Raw genomic sequence first — 19077 nt, 5'->3', positions numbered from 1 at the left:
CATGGGTGGTGATTGTGGATCCAAGTAAAATGAAATCCTTAACAACTTTAATTTTTTCTCCATTTATCATGATGTTGCTTATCAATCCTGTTGTGAGGATTTTTGTTTTCTTTATGTTGAGGTGTAATCCATACTGAAGGCTATAGGCTTTGATTTTCATCAGTAAGTGCTTCAAGTCCTCTTCACTTTCAGCAAGTGAAGTTGTGTTGTCTGCATAATGCAGGTTGTTAAATAGCCTTTCTCTAATCCTGATGCCCTGTTCTCTTTGTATAGTCCAGCTTCTCAGATTATTTGCTCAGCATACAGATTGAACAAGTATGGTGAAAGAATACAACCCTGACACATGCCTTTCCTGACTTTAAACCATGCAGTATCCCCTTGTTCTGTTCAAACAACTGCCTCTTGATATATGTACAGGTTCCTCATGAGCACAATTAAGTGTTCTGAAACTCCCATTCTTCACAATGTTATTTATAATTTGTTATGATCCACACAGTCGAATGCCTTTGCATAGTCAATGAAACACAGGTAAACATCTTTATGGTGTTCTCTGCTTTCAGGCAAGCTTCATCTAACATCAGCAATGATATGCCTTGTTCCATGTGCTCTTCTGAATCCGGCTTGAATTTCTGGCAGCTCCTTGCCAATGTACTGCTGCAACTGCTTTTGAATGATCTTCAGCAAAATTTTACTTGCATGTGATATTAATGATATTGTTTGATAATTTCCGCATTCGGTTGGATCACCTTTCTTGGAAATAGGCATAAATATGGATCTTTTCCAGTCGGTTGGCCAGGTAGCTGTCTTCCAAATTTCTTGGCATGGATGAGTGAGCGTTTCCAGTGCTGCAACCATTTGTTGAAATATATCAGTTGGTATTTCGTTAATTCCTGGAGCCTTGTTTTTTGCCAGTGCCTTCAGTGCAGCTTGGACTTCTTCCTTCAGTATCATCAGTTCTTGATCATCTGCAACCTCCTGAAATGATTGAACATAACCAATTCTTTTTGGTATAATGACTCTGTGTATTCCTTCCATCTTCTTTTGATGCTTCCTGCATCATTCAGTATTTTGCCCATAGAATCCTTCAATATTGCATCTCGAGGCTCGAATTTTTTCTTCAGTTCTTTCAGCTTGAGAAATGCCGAACATGTTCTTCTGTTTTGGTTTTCTACCTCCAGCTCTTGCACATGTCATTATAATACTTTTCTTTGTCTTCTAAAGCTGCCCTTTTAAATCTTCTGTTCAATTCTTTTACTTCATCATTTCTTTCATTTGCTTTAGCTATTGGACGTTCAAGAAGCAAGTTTCAGAGTCTCTTCTGACATCCATTTTGGTCTTCTCTTTCTTTCCTGCCTTTTTAATGACCTCTTGCTTTCTTCATGTATGATGTCCTTGACGTCATTCCACAACTCGTCTGGTCTTTGGTTGTTAGTGTTCAATGGGTCAAATCTATTCTTGAGATGGCCTCTAAATTCAGGTGGGATATACTCAAGCTCGTACTTTGGCTTTCCTGGACTTGTTCTAATTGTCTTCAGCTTCAACTTGAGCTTGCATGTGAGCAATTGATGGTCTGTTCTGCAGATCGGCCCCTGGCCTTGTTCTGACTAATGATATTGAGCTTTTCCGTCATCTCTTTCCACAGACGTAGTCGATTTGTTTCCTGTATATTCCATCCAGCAAGGTCTAAGTGTATAGTCACTGTTTATGTTGTTGAAAAAAGGTATTTGCAATGAAGAAGTCATTGGTCTTGCAAAATTCTATCATGCAATCTCTGGCATCATTTGTATCACCAAGGCCATATTTTCCAACTACCAACCATCTTCTTTGTTTCCAACTTTCTGATTCCAATCACCAATAACTATCAATGCATCTTGACTGCATGTTTGATCAATTTCGGACTGCAGAAGTTTGTAAAAATCTTCAATTTCTTGATTTTTGGCTTTGGTGGTTGGTGTGTAAATTTGGATAATAGTCGTATTAACTGGCCTTCTTTGCAGGTGTATGGATATTTTCCTATCACTGACAGCACTGTACTTCAGAATAGATCTTGAAATGTTCTTTGTGACAATGAGTGCAACATCATTGCTCTTCAATTTGTCATTCCTAGCATAGTAGACCATAGAATTGTCTGATTCAAAATGGCTAATACCAGTCCATTTCAGCTCACAAATGCCTACAATATTGATGTTCATGCATTCCATTTCATTTTTGATGATTTCCTATTTTCCTAGATTCATACTTCATACATTCCATGTTCTGATTATTAATGGATGTTTGCAGCTGTTTCTTCTCATTTGGAACCATGCCACATCAGCAAATGAAGATCCTGAAAGCTTGGCTCTATCCACTTCATTAAGGTTGACACTACTTTGAGTAGGCAGCTCTTCCCCAGAGTGCCTTCCAACCTGAGCGGTTCATATTCCAGCACTATATCAGACAATGTTCCACTGCTATTTAGAAGGTTTTCACTGGCTACTTTTTTTCAGAAGTAGACTGCTAGGTCCTTCTTCCTAGTCTGTCTTAGTCTGGAAGCTCAGCTGAAACCTGTCTGCCATAGGTAACTCTGCTGATATTTGAGCACTGGTGGCACTGAGTCAGAATCAACTCAACAGCAATGGGTTTAGTTTTTTGGTTTGGGCATAGTTTCCAGCATCACAACAACAAGCAAGCCTCTACAGTACAACAAACTGACAGATGCGAGGGGGAATCCACACAATAAATGTATGCATATGTACATGTATATGCATCTATGTAACTCTATGCACATATATTCGTGTATATAATAAAACACATAGGGGGCACAGGTATAGATACTTCTTAGACTTAACCAAACACCTCACGAGATTGAATTTCTGGATTTGAAGAATTAGGACCACAGTCTTATGGGACATCTCAGTCCATTGGCATAATATAGTTCATCCTAGTTTGATGAGTAGTGTCTGGGGTCTTAAAAGCTTGTGAGCAGCAATCTAAGATACAACTATTGGTCTGTACTTATCAGGAACAAAAGAGAAAGAAGAAAACCAAAGACTCAAAGAAGAAACTAGTTTACAGGACAAATAGTCTACGTAAACCATGGCCTCCTCTACCCTGAGACCCGAAGAACTAGGTGGTGCCCAGCTACCACTACTGACCATTTTAATCAGGGCCACAATAAATGGACCCTGATAGAATGGGAAAAAAATGTGGAACAGAACCTCAAATTTCTAAAAAACAAACAAAAAAAACCATACTTACTGGACTGGTTGAGACTGGAGGACTCCCCATGACTATTTCCCTGAGATACTCTTCAAACCTTGAACTGAAACTAACCCCTGCAGTCACCTTGCAGCTAAAAAGCAGCTTGGCTCAAAAAATAATGAATCTCACTCTTAAGTATTGTCCTCCTTTTAAAAAATCACCTATATGAGACCAAAAAACCTGTTACCATTGAGTTAATTCCTATAGGACAGAGTAGAACTGTCCCCATAGGGTTTCCAAGGAGCAGCTTGTGGATTCAAACTGCTGACCTCATATGACCAAGGCTCCATATGAGATCGAATGGTCAACAATTACTTTAAAATAAAGATGAGAATGTAAGGGAATACAGAAACTAGATTAATGGAAACGGAACAACCAGAACAGAAAAAAATGAGAATTGAGAATGTTCACACATTATGAAGAATGTAGCTAATGTCACTGAACAACTTGTGTAGAAATTGTTTAATGGGAACCTAAACTGCTGTGTAAACTTCACTGAGAGTACAATAAAATATTATTTAAAAAACAACTAAAGTGTGTGGTCAAAGAGTGAAGATTTCCTGTTGCTGAGGATACTTAAAGCATACCACCATTTTCGAGTTAATTATTATTAAGAATCATTCTGAAATGTGTTTTAAGAAGTGGCAACATCATTGGCACAGTTTATAACCTTCTGAAAAAGTTTCTTCCTTTAAAATGTAAAATACAATAACAAACAACAGATGCCATTTAGAATAACACCAAAAAGTAAACATACGTTACCTAGGAATAAGTCTGAGCTAAGATATGCATTACCTTTACGGAGATAATTACAAAACATTTTTGAAAACCGTTAACGATGACCTAGTAAGTGGAGATATATGCTAGGTTGGAGTCCCTGGGTGGTGCAAGTGGTCTAGTGCTCAACTACTAGCCTGAAGGTTGGTAGTTCAAACCCACCCAGAGGCATCTCAGAAGACAGGCCTGGCGATCTGCTTCTGAAAGATCATAGCCTTGAAACTCTATAGAGCAGTTCTACTCTGTACACATGGGTTCGCCATGAGTCGGAATCAACTCGACAGCAACTAAATAATGATACGTTACATTCATGATAAAATGACAACATCTTAAAGATGTCAATTCTCTCTCAAATTAATGTACAAAGTGAATGAAATCTCAATCAAAATCCCAACAGAATTTTTCATGGAACTTGACCAGCTACTTCTAAAATTGACAGAGAAGAGAATCCACAGTAGCCAAGACACTTCTGAAAATAAAGATTAAGGTGGTGCAGGGCAATGGGTTTCTCCTTTCATATGGCCTTTCTGGTCATGGTCTTATAACTCCCACAAAATAATTGAGTGGGACTATGCATTAAGGTGTAAAATTCTTGCCTCGATTGACTGGGATATGCAAATAAGGTGCCTCTGACTCACCAAGGGGATTGGTCAATTTTGCCATCCCACTAGGCTTAAAAAAGAGCCAATCCCAGAGGTTGAGGAGGGACCTCACTACCATCAAGAAGAAGAGCCAGGAGCCAAGCATGTCCTTTGGAGCCAGGGATCCTGCACTGAGAATCTCCTAGACTCAGGAGACAGCTGTCACAGTAGAGAGCTTTTACACTAGAGGCGGCAGTGTTACGAGACAGCAGCAGCATGGGACCAGTAGTCAGCTGCAGTGAGTTTGCCAACCGCTGGAGCAAGAGAACTGAGTGCCTTCTGGCAGGAGGCTTTCTAGCCGACTGCAGTGCTAAAGAGCTGTAACACTTGCCGTAGCGTGCAGGACACAAGCACGTTCAAACACACTGACACATATACATACACACACTCACATGCTCACTCACACATGCACACAGAGAACCACACACACATGCACAAAAAAACACATACTCACACACTATGTCACACATATGCATGCATGCTCACACTCACATGCTTAAACACATGAACTCGCATACACTCATGCAGTCATACAAATATGCACGTGCATACACATGCACTCATACACACTCACACTGATGTTCATACACTCAAACATTCACGTGCTTGCTCACACTCACACATGCACACACACATGCACACATGCACATTCACCTACTATGTTATATACATGCATGTATGCTCACACTCACATGCTCAAACACACATGCAGTCACACACTCATGCACTGTCATATATATATGCACCCACACACACATACACACATTCATATGTTCATACACTCACACATGCATGCACACATAACCACATATACATGCACACATGCACACACACTATGTCACAGGTATGCATGCACAAGCACACTCACTCATATGCTCATACTCACACATACAATCACACACTCATGCAGTCATGCACAAGAGCACATGCACACACATGCACTCAAATACACACACACGTGTTCCCCCTGCACCTTGAGCCCAGGCTCTCCAGACAAGAGGAACTGACCTGAAATCTCACAGACACCTCGCCTCCATGCAGCCAATCCTCAGCTTACCATCTTCTTCCTCCTCCAATGCACCCCACCTCAGGCACGGCACCCTGGCTTCTGGGGTTCAGGCAAGACCCTGAGAGGTGTCTGGGCCACCTCTCCCTCATTCTCCAAGTGCTGTCCACCCCTACACCTCTCAAGCGCCCACTCCCCTCCCACGCCTCTCTCACTCCCCTCCCCCACATACACTCACACACTCACAGGCCATGGGACATGGTGGGCTGACCTATCCTGGCCCCAGGGTCAGCACACAGCCAAGCCTGGCCCACGCACCCCTTGGCAGCTCTGATGGGATCAAGCAGAGCGCCACCGCCAGCGAGCCCTGGGACTGTGGCTGGTGCAAACCTGGCCCCCAGTAAGACCATCAGCCCAGACAGAGTCCCTGGGAATCCCTGACTGCAGAGGGGGCACGGAAAGCACAGGCCCTTCCCCAGCAGGGCGGGCAGCTCAGGGTGGCCTGCCTCACCCACCTGCTTCCCTGAACACAGGCAGGCAGGTAAGGAGCCAGGGGAATGAGCTGTCCCCAGGAGGCTTCGGGCAGGAAGCTGGCACAGAACCAGCCTGGCCTGCTACCCTCAGCCCAGCAGCCTCAGCAGGATTTCCCATATGGGGTCAGGGCCACAGGAAAGCAAGACGGGAGACTGAGATGGGGTGGGAGGGAGGTGAAGCAAGGCCATCGCTCATCTCCTAGTTCATCACTTCAACCAAGAGTGAGACTCAGAGGCAGGCAAAACAATCCAGGGCGATGGACAAGAACCGGCACTTTACTGTGTCTCCCATCCATCAGCCTGCGGCCCCACCACAACCCTTGATTTGCAGCAGGACCCACTGGTGCAGCTCTGGTGGAGGCTCTGGGAGTGTCTGGTTGGCTGTCTGCCCAGGTACCCAGGAAAGCCTCACTCCTGCTGTCTTACTGCCAGCTGCAGCTGCCCCTCAACTACATTGCAACCAAGGACCATGGGCTGCGGGAACACCAGCCCACTTCACAGACCCCACCTGAGGCCAGGTCAGGGTGACAGCCAGCGAGGGATCCCACTGCTCGCTCAGGGGCTGCAAGAGGCAGGGGTGCTTCATTTATCAAATGGAAGGGGCCCTGACCCCCAAGCAGGGTCAGTGCAGGGAGGCTGCTGGCTGCTCTGAGCCCACACCTGCAGCGGCATTCACTCCTCCAGCTCCAAGAGGCTGACCAGGGTCACCTGGCCGCCAGCAAGAAAGGCCCATCCACCAGGACCTTGCCCTCTGGTGGTTACAGCGCTGGTCACTGGCAGCTGGCTAAGGGCCAGCTTCCCCTTGGCACCTTCAGGCCCATGTGCAGGACTGGCACCCAGAAGAGGGGAGGCAGAGGGCTGGCTTGCTGTAGCCCCACCTCCCCGGCACCTTGAGCCTTGCCCACACCCCTCATTGCCCATATCTCCTGAGTCCTCATGGACACACCCAAGGTGACCTGGATGCAGCTGGCAGCCAGCTCACATACTCACCCATACAGACATGTGCCTTGGACCAGACGGTGCCAGTGAATCATAAACTGGTATTTGTGGCCCAGGGTAAGCTGGATGATCACATGGCAGGGTGGGGACAGGCACAGTGGGTGTGAGGACCTGCTAGCCCAGCATCCCCCATCCTGGCACAGACCTGCAGGCCTCTGCAAAGGAGGTCTCTGCCATTTGATAGGCCTCCTCCTCCTTTCCCCTCCCCCCAGCACCCAGGAGTCAACCCTGTCCCTACCCCATTCACATACCCAGACTCTGAAGCCTCCTTCCTCAGCCTGGCCCACCTCCACCGGTGCCCTGGGCCCTACCTTCTCCAAACTGGATGTTCCAGACACCAGACAAACCCTATCCTCAGGCCCCTGGTCTAGCTCAGCTTAGCCCTCTGCCAAGGGCACCTGTTTGGGATTCTAGGTCACTTCTGGGGAGTCTCTTCTGCCCCCTCCTTCTGCAGGGTGACCCAGGGACTCTACCACCCCCATGATGTCAGAGTACACTCGACGGCAAGGGGTTTTATGTGCTAAGTATTTGTTTATGTGAAAGGTTTCCTAAAAGATATTTTCCAAGATTGTCCTAGCTATTGTTTTTATACCTCAAGGCCCCGTTGATGTGTCCTTGTTGCTCCAGCTGGGTCACATTCTTTATACTCAAGGACAGGGAATAATAGTTCCAATTTTAACTAAGTCAAACTTTGGGTGAGGGAAAAACCAGGCCTGCCCAGGAAAGTAGGCTGGGGTGTCCGGGTGTCCCCCAAGGTGTGAAGACTCTCTGAAAGGGATAGGGTAGCCAGAATGGGACTGTAGAGAGAAGCCACACACCAAGCAACCCAGGACAGGACAGCTGCATGGGGAGAGTCCCTCAGGGGTGCTTCAGTTTGGGAATGGCACACATAGGCACAGGGGGCACCCAGGCTCTGAGAGGCAGGTTGTTCCCTCAAACAGGTTATTAAGGAGACCATTTGTCAGTTGGCAGTGACACCTTTGTACATCCAAGAACTGCAGCATGTCAGCCTCTGGCCCTTCTGTGGGTGATCTGAGGCACAAACGGTTAAGTGTTCAATTACTAGCCAAATGGTTGGTGGTTTGAACCCACCCAGAGACACCTCAGAAGACAGGCCTGGAGATCTGCTTCTGCAAGACCACAGTCTTCAACACCCTATGGTACAAGGAAGACCAGTTAATACGAATATTATCCAAATTTATGCACCAACTGTTAATGCTGAAGATGAAGAAACTGAAGATTTTTACCAACTCCTGCAGTCTGAAATTCATCAAACATGCAATCAAGATACATTGATAAACACTGGTGATTAGAATGCTAAGCTGGAAACAAAAAAGAAGGATCAGTAGTTGGAAAATATGGTCTTGGTGATAGAAATAATGCTGGAGAATGCACGATAGAGTTTTGCAAGACCAACGATCTATTCATTGAAAATGTCTTTTTTCGACAACATAAATGGCTACTATGCACATGGATCTCGCCAGACAGAATACACCGGAATCAAATCGACTACATCTGTGGAAAGAGAAGATGAAGACGCTCAATAGAAGAAGGCCAGGGGTAGACTGTGGAATAGACCATCAATTGCTCATATACAAGTTCAAATTGAAGCTGAAAAATTTTTTTAAAAAGCCCACAAAAGCCAAATTACAACCTTGAATACATTCCACCTGAATTTTGAGACCATTGCAAGAACAGATTTGATGCATTGTACACTAATGACGAAGACCAGACAAGTTGCAGAATGACGTCAAGGACATCCTATATGAAGAAAGCAAAAGGTCATTAAAAAGACAGGAAAGAAAGAAAAGACCAAAATGGATGTCAGAAGAGACTCTGAAACTTGCTGTTGAAAACAGAGTTGCTAAAGTGAGTGGAAGAAATGATGAAGTAAAAGAGCTGAAAAGAAAATTTCAAAGTGGGACACAAGAAGACAAAGTAAAGTATTATAATGAAATGTGCAAAGACCTGGAGATAGAAAACCAAAAGGGAAGAATACGCTTGACATTTCTCAAGCTAAGAGAACTGAAGAAAGAATTCAAGCCTCGAGTTGCAATATTGAAGGATTCTATGGGCAAAATAGGTTGGCAGTTCAAATCCACCAGCTGCTCCTTGGAAAACCTATGAGGCAGTTCTACTCTGTCCTATAGGGTAGCTATGAGTCAAAATCAACATGACGGCAACAGGTATGGGCAAAATATTCAACAACACAGGAAGCTTCAAAAGAAGATGGAAGGAATACACAGAGTCACTGTACCAAAAAGAATTGGTCGATGTTCAACCATTTCAGGAGGCTGTTTATAATCAAGAACTGATGGTATTAAAGGAAGAAGTCCAAGCTGCACTGAAGGTATTGGTAAAAAACAAGGCTCCAGGAATTGACAGAATACCAATTGAGATGTTTCAACGAATGGATGCAATGCTGGAAGCGTACACTAGTCTATGCCAAGAAATGTGGAAGACAGCTGCCTGGCCAATCGACTGTAAGAGATCCATATATGTGCCCATTCCAAAGAAAGGTGATCCAACAGAAGGCAGAAATTATTGAACAATATCATTAATATCACACACAGGTACACCTGCTCCTCACTTACCAACACAGTTAGGTTCCAAAGACCAGGTCGTTATGCAAAAATCTGCCTTATGAGAACAAAGATGGAGTATGACCACATCAGAAAACAAAATGGAGGATAACTACATCATTACATAACTGCTAAATCACATCATTGCATAGCTGTCAAATTACATCTTTACGTAACTGGTAAACCAGTGACAATCATGGCCCAGCCAAGCTGACACATAACCTTAACCATCACAGTCAGCATTACTGTCACCTCACACTTTGGCATTCATTACTGTCAGGTATACGTTGTTAATGTGCAAAATAGTCAGATAGTAGATTATTTTACTTTTATCATAAATGTGAAATGTCAGATAACAAGATAGTCAATAAGTGAGGAGAAGGTGTAAAATTTTGCTGAAGATAACTCAAAAGCAGTTGCAGCACTACACCGGGAATTGCCAGAAACTCAAGCAGAATTCAGAAGAGGATGTGGAATGAAGATATCATTGCTGATATCAGATGGATCTTGGCTGAAGGCAGAGAATACCAGAAGGATGTTTACCCGTGTTTTATTGACTGTGCAAAGGCATTCGACTGTGTGGATCCTAACAAACTACGAATAACACTGGGTAGAATGGGAATTCCAGAATGCTTAATTGTGCTCATGCAGAACATTTACATAGACCAAGAGGCAGTCATTTAAACAGTACAAGGGAATACTGCGTGGCTTAAAATCAGGAAAGGTGTGAGTTAGGGTTGTATCCTTTCACCATACTTATTCAATCTGTATGCTGAACAAATAATTCGAAAACTAGGCTATATGAAGAAGAACCCAGCATCAGGATTGGAGGAAGACTCATTAACAACTTTAGGTACACTGATGACACAATCTTGCTTGCTGAAAGTGAAGAGGACTTGAAGCACTTACTGAGGAAGATCAAAGACTACAGCCTTAGGTATGGATTACACCTCAACATAAAGAAAACAAAAATCTTCACAAGAGGACCAATAAGTGAAATCATGATAAACAGAGAAAATATTGAAGTTGTCAATGATTTCATTTTACTTAGATCCAAAATCAACACCCACAGAAGGAGCAGACAAGAAATCATACATATTGCAATGGGCAAATCTACTGCAAAAGACTTCTTTAAGGTGTTAAAAACCAAAGATGTCACTTTGAGGACTATGGTGCACCTACCTGACCCAAACCGTGGTATTTTCAATCTCCTCATATGCATGCCAAAGCTGGACAATGAATGAGGAAGATCAAAGAAGAATTGATGCATTGGAATTATGGTGTTGCAAGAATATTGAATATACCATTGACTGCTAAAAGAACAAACAAATCTGTCTTGAAGAAGCACAGCCAGCATGCTCCTTAGAAGCAAGGATGGTGAGACTTCTTCTTACGTACTTTGGGCATGTTATCAGAAGGAACCAGTCCCTGGAGAAGGATATCATACCTGGTAAAGTAGCGGGTCACAGAAAAAGAGGAAGACCCTCAATGAGATGGATTGACACAATGGTTACAACAGTGGGTTTAAACACAGCAACAATTTTGAGGATGACACAGAACAGGGCAGTGTTTCGTTCTGTTGTACACAGGGTCTCTCTGAGTCAGAATTAACTCGATGGCACCTACAGTGCAATGAATTACTTAATATGGCCCTTCTAACCATCCCCCTACATGTTTGTCAGTTTGTTGTACTGTGGGGGCCTGCGTGTTGATGTGATGCTGGAAGCTATGTCAACAGTATTCAGATACCAGCACAGGGTCATCCATGGTGGACAGGTTTCAGTTGAACTTTCAGATTAAGACAGACTAGGAAGAAGGACCTGGCAGGCTACTTCTGAAAAAAATTAGCCAGTGAAAACTTTACCAATAGCAGTAGAACATTGTCTGATATAGGGCTGGAAGATGAGTCCCTCAGGTTGGAAGGCACTCAAAATTCAACTGGTAAAGAGGTGACTCCTCAAATTAGAGTCGACCTTAATGATGAGGATGGAGTCAAGCTTTCAGGACCTTCATTTGCTGATGTGGCACGACTTCATTTGCTGATGGTTGGAGTCCTGTGTCAACCTGGCTAGGCCATGATTCCCAGAATTATATGTTTGTCCTCCATTTTGTGATTTGATGTAAATATCCGGCACTATTTAACGTGTGTGAATCCTAGCCTCAGTGCCTGAGGTTGTTTTAATGAGGCAGGATTAGGGATATATCATGAGTCACAATCTTACTAAAGGATGTGACTCAAGTCATTGCCTTCCCAAGTAGGGGCAGTGAGGGTATTTCCATGGTTGCAGCAATAATCCTTAAATTGGAGGCAGGCCCAGTCACCTCCCGCCTTTGACGCATGAGACAGCAATTTGTTAGGCCTCTGCCAAAGCCTTGCAGCTACCTGGTCTCTTGAGCTTGAAGCCACTTGTTCGGCACCAGCCACTCCTGGGGCTGAGAGGCCTTGGGCATGCTGCCAGGCACTTCCTCAGGCGGGAGGAGATCCTTGGTGGGAGACTTTCTCTCTCGCGTCCTGGGTTGAGCCACTGGCCCCTAGGCCATTCCCCAGCTGAGCTCTGAGTACTGGGCTCTCCCCTACACCTGGATTCCAGCAGAGCCCAGACTTGATTTCTGCCCTCCTGTCACCCAGCCCCAGCCCACAGTCCATAGTAGTCAGCTTCAGGAAGATGTGAATAGCAGTGGGTCATTGCATAGGAGTGGTAATGGAAAGAGGTTGTGCAGAAATGGCCACAGAATGGCAATCAGCTACTAGCTTCTCCATCAGATGGACTTAGACCATTGTGTGGATGCAAGGAATTGTGAGACGTCTGGAGACATCTGGAATTCAGAATTAGCTGGCATTGCCATGCACCGTGGGGTATCAGAGTCAACGTTAAGACCTGTCCTAAAAACACCACATGCGGTAAATTGAGGAGGGGGCTGGAGGGTTCTGGCACTATCAGCATCACCGCAACAGTGGGTCTTCACTCTGGTGTGGCCATTCACTCCAGCAACAGCGGTTGGATCTGGTTTGCAGCTTTGCCAAGACTTCCAGACTTCCTTCACCCTGAGGGACATCAGCACCATCCACCTGGTGTCTCCCTCAGACGTCTGGTCCCAGGGCCACAGGGCCCTCCTTGGAGTTCCAGAGGCATCAACACCTGCTGAGGAGCACCCTCCTCAGATGTCCAAGTTCCAGCTCCAGGGACCCTCCTCCAGCATCTAGCTTTTGATAATACCAATTTCCTCCCTTGGTGTCCCAGCCCTTGGGGTGGTAGCTCCTTGCTGCAGTGGCTGCCTCCATGAAAATCTGGGTTATCTCTGCTTTTTTAGAATTTGTAACCTGGTCACCAGTTACCAGTTGCTGTGGAGTTGATTCTGATTCATGAAGACCCCTGTGTGTCACAATAGAACTGCTCCATAGGGTTTTTAATGGCTATAATCTTATAGAAGTAGATCGCCAGGCCTTTCTTCCAAGGTGCCTCTGGGTGGACTCCAACCTCTAACCTTTTGGTTAGCAGCCGAGTACCTACACTGTTTGTACACCTAGGACTCCTGATTACCAATTCTTTATATGAACTTCTGTTGAAATAGCTGGTGTGGGTTCCCTTTCCTGGCTAGACCCCGGCTAACATAAATGCATATGTGTGACAATGTATACTTCTACTGTTTTCTGTTGTTATGAAGCTGTCCTTGTCAGCCAGAAGTCCTTGCCAAAAGCTGTCTTTTATGTTTCCTAGAGTTCAAAGAATGTTACTATGTGCAATCATCCGTAACTCTACTTGGTTTTTTAATATTTTACTGCCCTGGTAATACTGATATGTTGACTTATTATCTGTGAGGTCACTATGGTTAGTTACTGTGATGGGACATACTTTTTCTCCATACATATGACAATGTAATAGAACTAGCAACTCTTAGCTCCTCACTTGAGAACATTTATTGTATTTAAAATACTGATAACATTTGCTGATTTTTAAATTATGTTTTTCATCTTATTAATTTTCAGGAGCTCTTTATATAGAGTGGATTTTAGACTGCTGTTGGTTATATACACTGCACCTGAGGCAAAGCAATGTCTGTGCAGAACCCCTCCTGGAGCCAGAGAAAAGAGACTGAAGCAGGACTCAAAAGATGAATGTGGACAAGTAACAAACAGAATGAATCTTTATTACTCGGCCCTCACCAGCTAGCCCTTAGGGGAACCCAGCCCCTCAGGGGATCCTGGCAATACGGAGCAACATACTTGGATGGACCTCTGGCGGGGGCACCGGGATGGTCTTGTTGGCCACCTGTTCCAGGATGCTCAGGATGGGGCCGTGGGCCTCCTGACACAGCTCAGCACCCAGGAAAGCCTCCACTCGCTCACGCCATGCAGCCAGTCGAGGCCGCCCCTCAAACAAGTTATAGCCGAGAGCCACGGGCTGCAGGGACACAGATGAGAGAGTGATGGAGTCCTGAGGTCTCCATGGGGCAGAACACAGTCACCTCCCCAGCCCCCACTTGAGTCCAGGGAGGCATAATTAGCCTCAGGGTTGCAGCCAGATATGACCCCTTGCCCTGACCTTCTGTCCTGTTGGGAGGCAGGCCAGTGTTCCAGTTCCACTTCAGCCCGTAATGAGCTGAGACTCTGGGCAAGCCCCTGGCTCTCTCTGGGCCTCAGTGTTTCTGTCTGTCTAATGGGAGTGGCAAGGGGAGGAAGGCTGCCCAGAGCCACTGCCCGACTGGCCGAGATTGCACACCTGCATCAGCTCCTCCAGCGCCATAATGTCAGCCAGGGTCACCTGGTGGCTGGCAAGGAAGGGCTTGTCCCCCAGGAAATTGTCCTCCAGCTGCTGCAGCGCCTGGTCCATTGAGGTCTGATTGCGCCGCACCTTCTCCTCGGGCACCTGGGCCCCAATGAGTGGTGCTAGCACCTGAGGGTGGTAGAGGGTGGCTCAACCTGTGGCCCTTGCACTTCCTGGTCCGAATCACCAGCCCACATAGGGCACTCCTCACCTGGGTCCACAACGGCACACCAAAGGTGTCTCGGATGCAGTTGCTGTGAAAGCCCAGGTACTCGTGGATGCGGGCGCAGGCCTGCATGTTGGGGGGGCACCAGTGGGCCTCTGTCTGGTACTTGAGGCTCAGGTAGATCAGGATGGCCACGCTGGGGCAGGTGCAGAGGCGGTGAGGGCCTTAATCCCGGTCTTGTTCCCGTTCCCCCAGGGGGTGTCTTTGCACTTGGTGGGCTCCCCTCCTGCCTCCCCCACCCCCAGCACCCTGGGCACTGCCTCCTGTTCTCCCTTCATTGCTCCCTCCCAAAGCCGACCCTTTTCTCTTTTGTCTCAGACACTAGGCGAGGCCCTCTGCTTTGCACTATTCAGAACCTCAACTCTGTGACAACCCAACAGGCAGCCTATGGAATAGAGATTTTTCCTCTTTTTTGCACTGAGGCTCAGAGTAGTTAAGTAACTTGCCCGATGCGGCACAGCTCAGAAGGGGTTCCCAGGGCCCATGGAGCCAGTCCTGTGTCTGGCGAGCCCACTGTGGGTGCTCAGCCAAGCTGCCCTTGTGGCTCAATGTGTGAGCCAGGGGTCAGCAAAGGGAGCGTGTCCTCAGTCTGCCGTGGGTCCCCTTGGCCAGGTGCCCCGCCATCACTCCTGCAGCCGCCTGACCTCTGTTCTCTTCCTGTTGGCGGCTGGGCCGACTCTGCGGGGCCTGAGGAGTTGGGAGGAGGCCCTGCCCAGCGTCCATTTGTTGAACTTACTCTTGGTCCAACATTGGACATATGTCCCCTCCTCGTCCTCTCTCCTAATGTCCTGTCACTCTGGGGCAGGGGAGGGCCTGGCACCAGAAAAGGAGGCTGGAGACAAGTGAGGGACAAGGAACGGGCCACACCACCCGTCACCTTGGACTTGCCCTAGGCTGTCCCCTTGCTGCCCTTGTGTTCTGGGAGGGCCCAACGCCAGCAGGAGTACCGTGAGCCAGGGGGGCTGAGGCTCAGGAGTAGGGGGAAGAGGGCACCTTTCGGCCAAGATGAAGTCGCCATCCTTGAGAGTGGGCACTTTATGCAGGCTGTTAACCCGGAGGAACTCCTTGCTCATGTGCTGCCCTAGGAGGAAGGGGGTCACAAAAGGTGGCAGGGCACAAGCAGCACCCCTCTGCCCTCCCTCCCCTCCAGGGTTGGGATGGGAAGGCTGAGTTTGCCCACTCATGTGTGTCTCCTTGGCCGGCCTCCTAGCCAGAGCGTGGTGGTGGCTGCCCTGCCCTGCCACTTCCTGGGGTGGAGGAACAGTGAGGGCGTTGGACACATTCAGAAGCAGCAGGGGCTGGATGAAGAGAGGTTATTTCCTCAGCACTGGGTTGGCGCAAATGGTTTGAACTCAGCTGGTAACCAAAAGGTGGGCAGTTCGAATTCACACAGGAGGGCCCATGGCATTGGGGGTGCTCAGGGAGGACAAGGCTCTGGAGGAGCCACCGGATTGAAGGGCGCTTAGGGAGAAGGGGGCTGTGGAGTGGTGTTGAGGGGCTCTCAGGGAGGAGGGGCTGGGGGGGCACGGTGCCTGTAGGATCCCTGGGAGCAGGTGGGCCCACCTTTGAGCAGCTCCACGGTGCGCAGCTCAAAGGGGATGCCGTTCCTCCTGGCGAAGATGTAGACGGCACGGCAGGGCTGGGACAGCAGGTCCAGGTACAGCTCCAGGCCCATGGCGGGGCGGTGATGACGGCAGTGGTAGCGGTGGCAACGGTCTTTAGCAGCAACGGCAGCAGACGCAGGGTCATCCCGGGAAATAGCAGCTCCGGCCCTGCCCGGTCGGTGCCCCGCCCCGGCCCGACCCGGATCCCAGCCCCGGAATGGTCCCTTGTCCCGCCCCGCTCCGCCCCCGCTCCTCGCCCCAGCCGGGTCTCTGCCCATTCGCCCGTTGTCTCACACCCCGCCGCCGGACTCCGACCCGGCTCCTCTCCAGGGTCCTGCCCCATCCCAGGTCCCCGCGGCGATCCCCGATCTCTGTTCCGCCCCGGGCGCAAGCGGCCCGCCTGCTAAGAGCAGGAGCCGGGTTTACCCCAAGCTGCGAGTGCACACTGCCAGAAGCGCTGGCCTCCGGTCGACGACATCTCCGTGAGGGGCCGGGGATTGTACCATCTCTGAAAACTCACTCTCCCCAAATCAAATCCACGGTAAGGTGGCCTCCTGTGGTTCACCTCCTGTGAGCTCTTCTTCATTTTTGGCCTCCCTTCCTTTCCTGAGAGCTCAGCTAGGCATTTAAAAGGAGGAACATTTGGAGCATTTCATAGTTGTCAAGTTTCTGAATATTTAGTCAACCATTTTGCTGGAAGCATAAGTCTTATGAATTATTGTCAAATCAACTTTTGTTTTTCATTTTATTGTTGTACTTTATGTGAAAGTTTACAACTAAATTTAGTCTTTCATACAAAAAATTTATACATACATTGTTATGTGACCCTAATTGCTCTCCCTATACTGTGACAGCAGACTCCTTTCCACCCCTGATTTCCCATGTCCATTCAATCATACCTGACCCACTCTGCCTTCTCATCTCACCTCTAGACAAGAGCTGCCCATTTAGTCTCATGTATCTACTTGAGCCAAGAAACTCCCTCTTCACGAGTATCATTTTATGTCCCATAGTCCAGTCTAATGTTTGTTTGAAGAGTTGGCCTTGGGAATGGTTTTAGTTCGGGGTTGACAGAGTCTGAGGGCCATGCTTTCTGGGGTTCCTCCAGTCTCAGTCAGACCATTAAGTCTGATCTTTTTACGTGAATTTGAGTTCTGCACACCACTTTTCTCCTGCTCCATCAGGGACTGTCTGTTGTGTTCCCTGTCAGGGCGGTCATTGGCAGAAGGTGGGCAGCATCTAGTCCTTCTGGTCTCAGGCTGATGCAATCTCTGGTTTATGTGGCCCTTTCTGTCTCTTGGGCTAATACTTTCCTTGTGACTTTGGTGTTCTTCATTCTCCTTTCCTCCAGGTGGGTTGTGACCAATGGATGCATCTTAGATGGCCGCTCACTAGATTTTAAGACCCCAGACGCCACTCACCAAAGTAGGATGCAGAACATTTTCTTAATAAACTTTGTAATGCCAATTGACCTAGATGTCCCCTGAAAACATGGTCCCCAGACCCCTGTCCCTGCTACTCTGTCCCTTGAAATGTTTGGTTGTATTCAGAAAACTTCTTAGCTTCAGTTTAATCCAGTTGTGCTGACTTCCCCTGTAGTGTGTGCTGTCCTTCCATTCACCTAAAATAATTCTTGTCTACTATCTAGTTAGTGAATAACCCTCACCCTCCTTCCCCACCATCAAAGAATGTTTTCTTCTGTGTTTAAACCTTTTCTTGAGTTTTTATAATAGTGGTCTTATGCAATATTTGCCCTTCTGTGACTGACTAAATTCACTCAGCATAATGCCCTCCAGATTCCTCCATGTTATATGATGTTTCACAGCTTCATCATTGCTCTTCGTCATCGCGTAGTATTCCATTGTGTAAATCCACCATAATTTGTTTATCCATTTGTCCGTTGATGGGCACCTAGATTGTTTCCGTCTTTTTGCTATTGTGAACAGTGCTGCAGTGAACGTGGGTATGCATATATCTATTCGTGTGACGGCTCTTATTTCTCTAGGACATATTCCAACGTGCAGGATTGCTGGATCCTATGGTACTTCTATTTCTAGCTTTTTAAGGAAACGCCAAATCAATTTCCAAAGTGGTTGTATCATTTGACATTCCCACCAACAGTGTATAAGTGATTCAGTCTCTCCACAACCACTCCAGCATTTATTATTTTGTTTTTTGGATTCATGCTAGTCTTGTTGGGGTGAGATGCTATCTCATTGTAGTTTTGGTTTGCATTTCTCCCATGGCTAATGATCATGAGCATTTCTTCAAGGGTCTGTAAGCCGCCTGAATGTCCTCTTTGGCAAAGCGCCTGTTCATATCCTTTGCCCATTTTTTAATTGAGTTATTTCTCTTTTTGTTGTTGAGGTTTTGCAGTATCTTGTAGATTTTAGAGATTAGATGCTGATTGGATTTATTGTAGCCAAAAAAATTTTCCCAGTCTGTAGGTTGTCTTTTGACTCTTTTGGTGAAGTCTTTTGATGAGCATTAAGTGTTTGATATGTATGAGCTCCCAGTTATCTAGTCTCTCTTCTGGTGCTTGTGCATTGTTACTTATGGTTCGTATTCTGTTTATGCCATGTATTAGGGCCCCTAGTGTTGCCCCTATTTTTTCTTCCATGATCTTTATCGTTTTTGATTTTATATTTAGGTCTTTGATCTATTCTGAGTTAGTTTTTGTACATGGTGTGAGGTATGGGTCTT

The 19077-nt window shown here is 46.8% G+C and overlaps 1 protein-coding gene and 1 pseudogene across 2 annotated transcripts; both read right to left on the bottom strand.

Moving 5' to 3' along the window:
• Positions 1-7111, bottom strand: part of LOC101345150 (glutathione S-transferase theta-2-like) — a 62082-nt pseudogene extending 54971 nt beyond the window's left edge.
• A 6860-nt stretch (positions 7112-13971) lies between these two features.
• Positions 13972-16445, bottom strand: LOC101348971 (glutathione S-transferase theta-2B-like). 2 transcript variants are annotated; one of them, XM_004386162.1, is made up of 5 exons: positions 16334-16445; positions 15764-15851; positions 14756-14906; positions 14500-14673; positions 13972-14181 (listed from the first exon to the last, which is right to left on the bottom strand). In XM_004386162.1, the coding sequence occupies exons 1-5, from the start codon at positions 16443-16445 to the stop codon at positions 13972-13974; spliced, it is 735 nt and encodes a 244-aa protein (XP_004386219.1). The 2 variants fall into 2 exon arrangements, with proteins under 2 accessions (XP_004386219.1, XP_012413788.1); XM_012558334.1 differs by having other exon boundaries at positions 14542-14673.
• Positions 16446-19077: the final 2632 nt, after the last annotated feature.

Source organism: Trichechus manatus, unplaced genomic scaffold (assembly GCF_000243295.1).
Source record: "Trichechus manatus latirostris isolate Lorelei unplaced genomic scaffold, TriManLat1.0 scaffold00157, whole genome shotgun sequence".
In the NCBI taxonomy this organism is placed as follows: Eukaryota; Metazoa; Chordata; class Mammalia; order Sirenia; family Trichechidae; genus Trichechus; species Trichechus manatus.
This window is presented reverse-complemented; position numbering and strand designations above follow the sequence as displayed.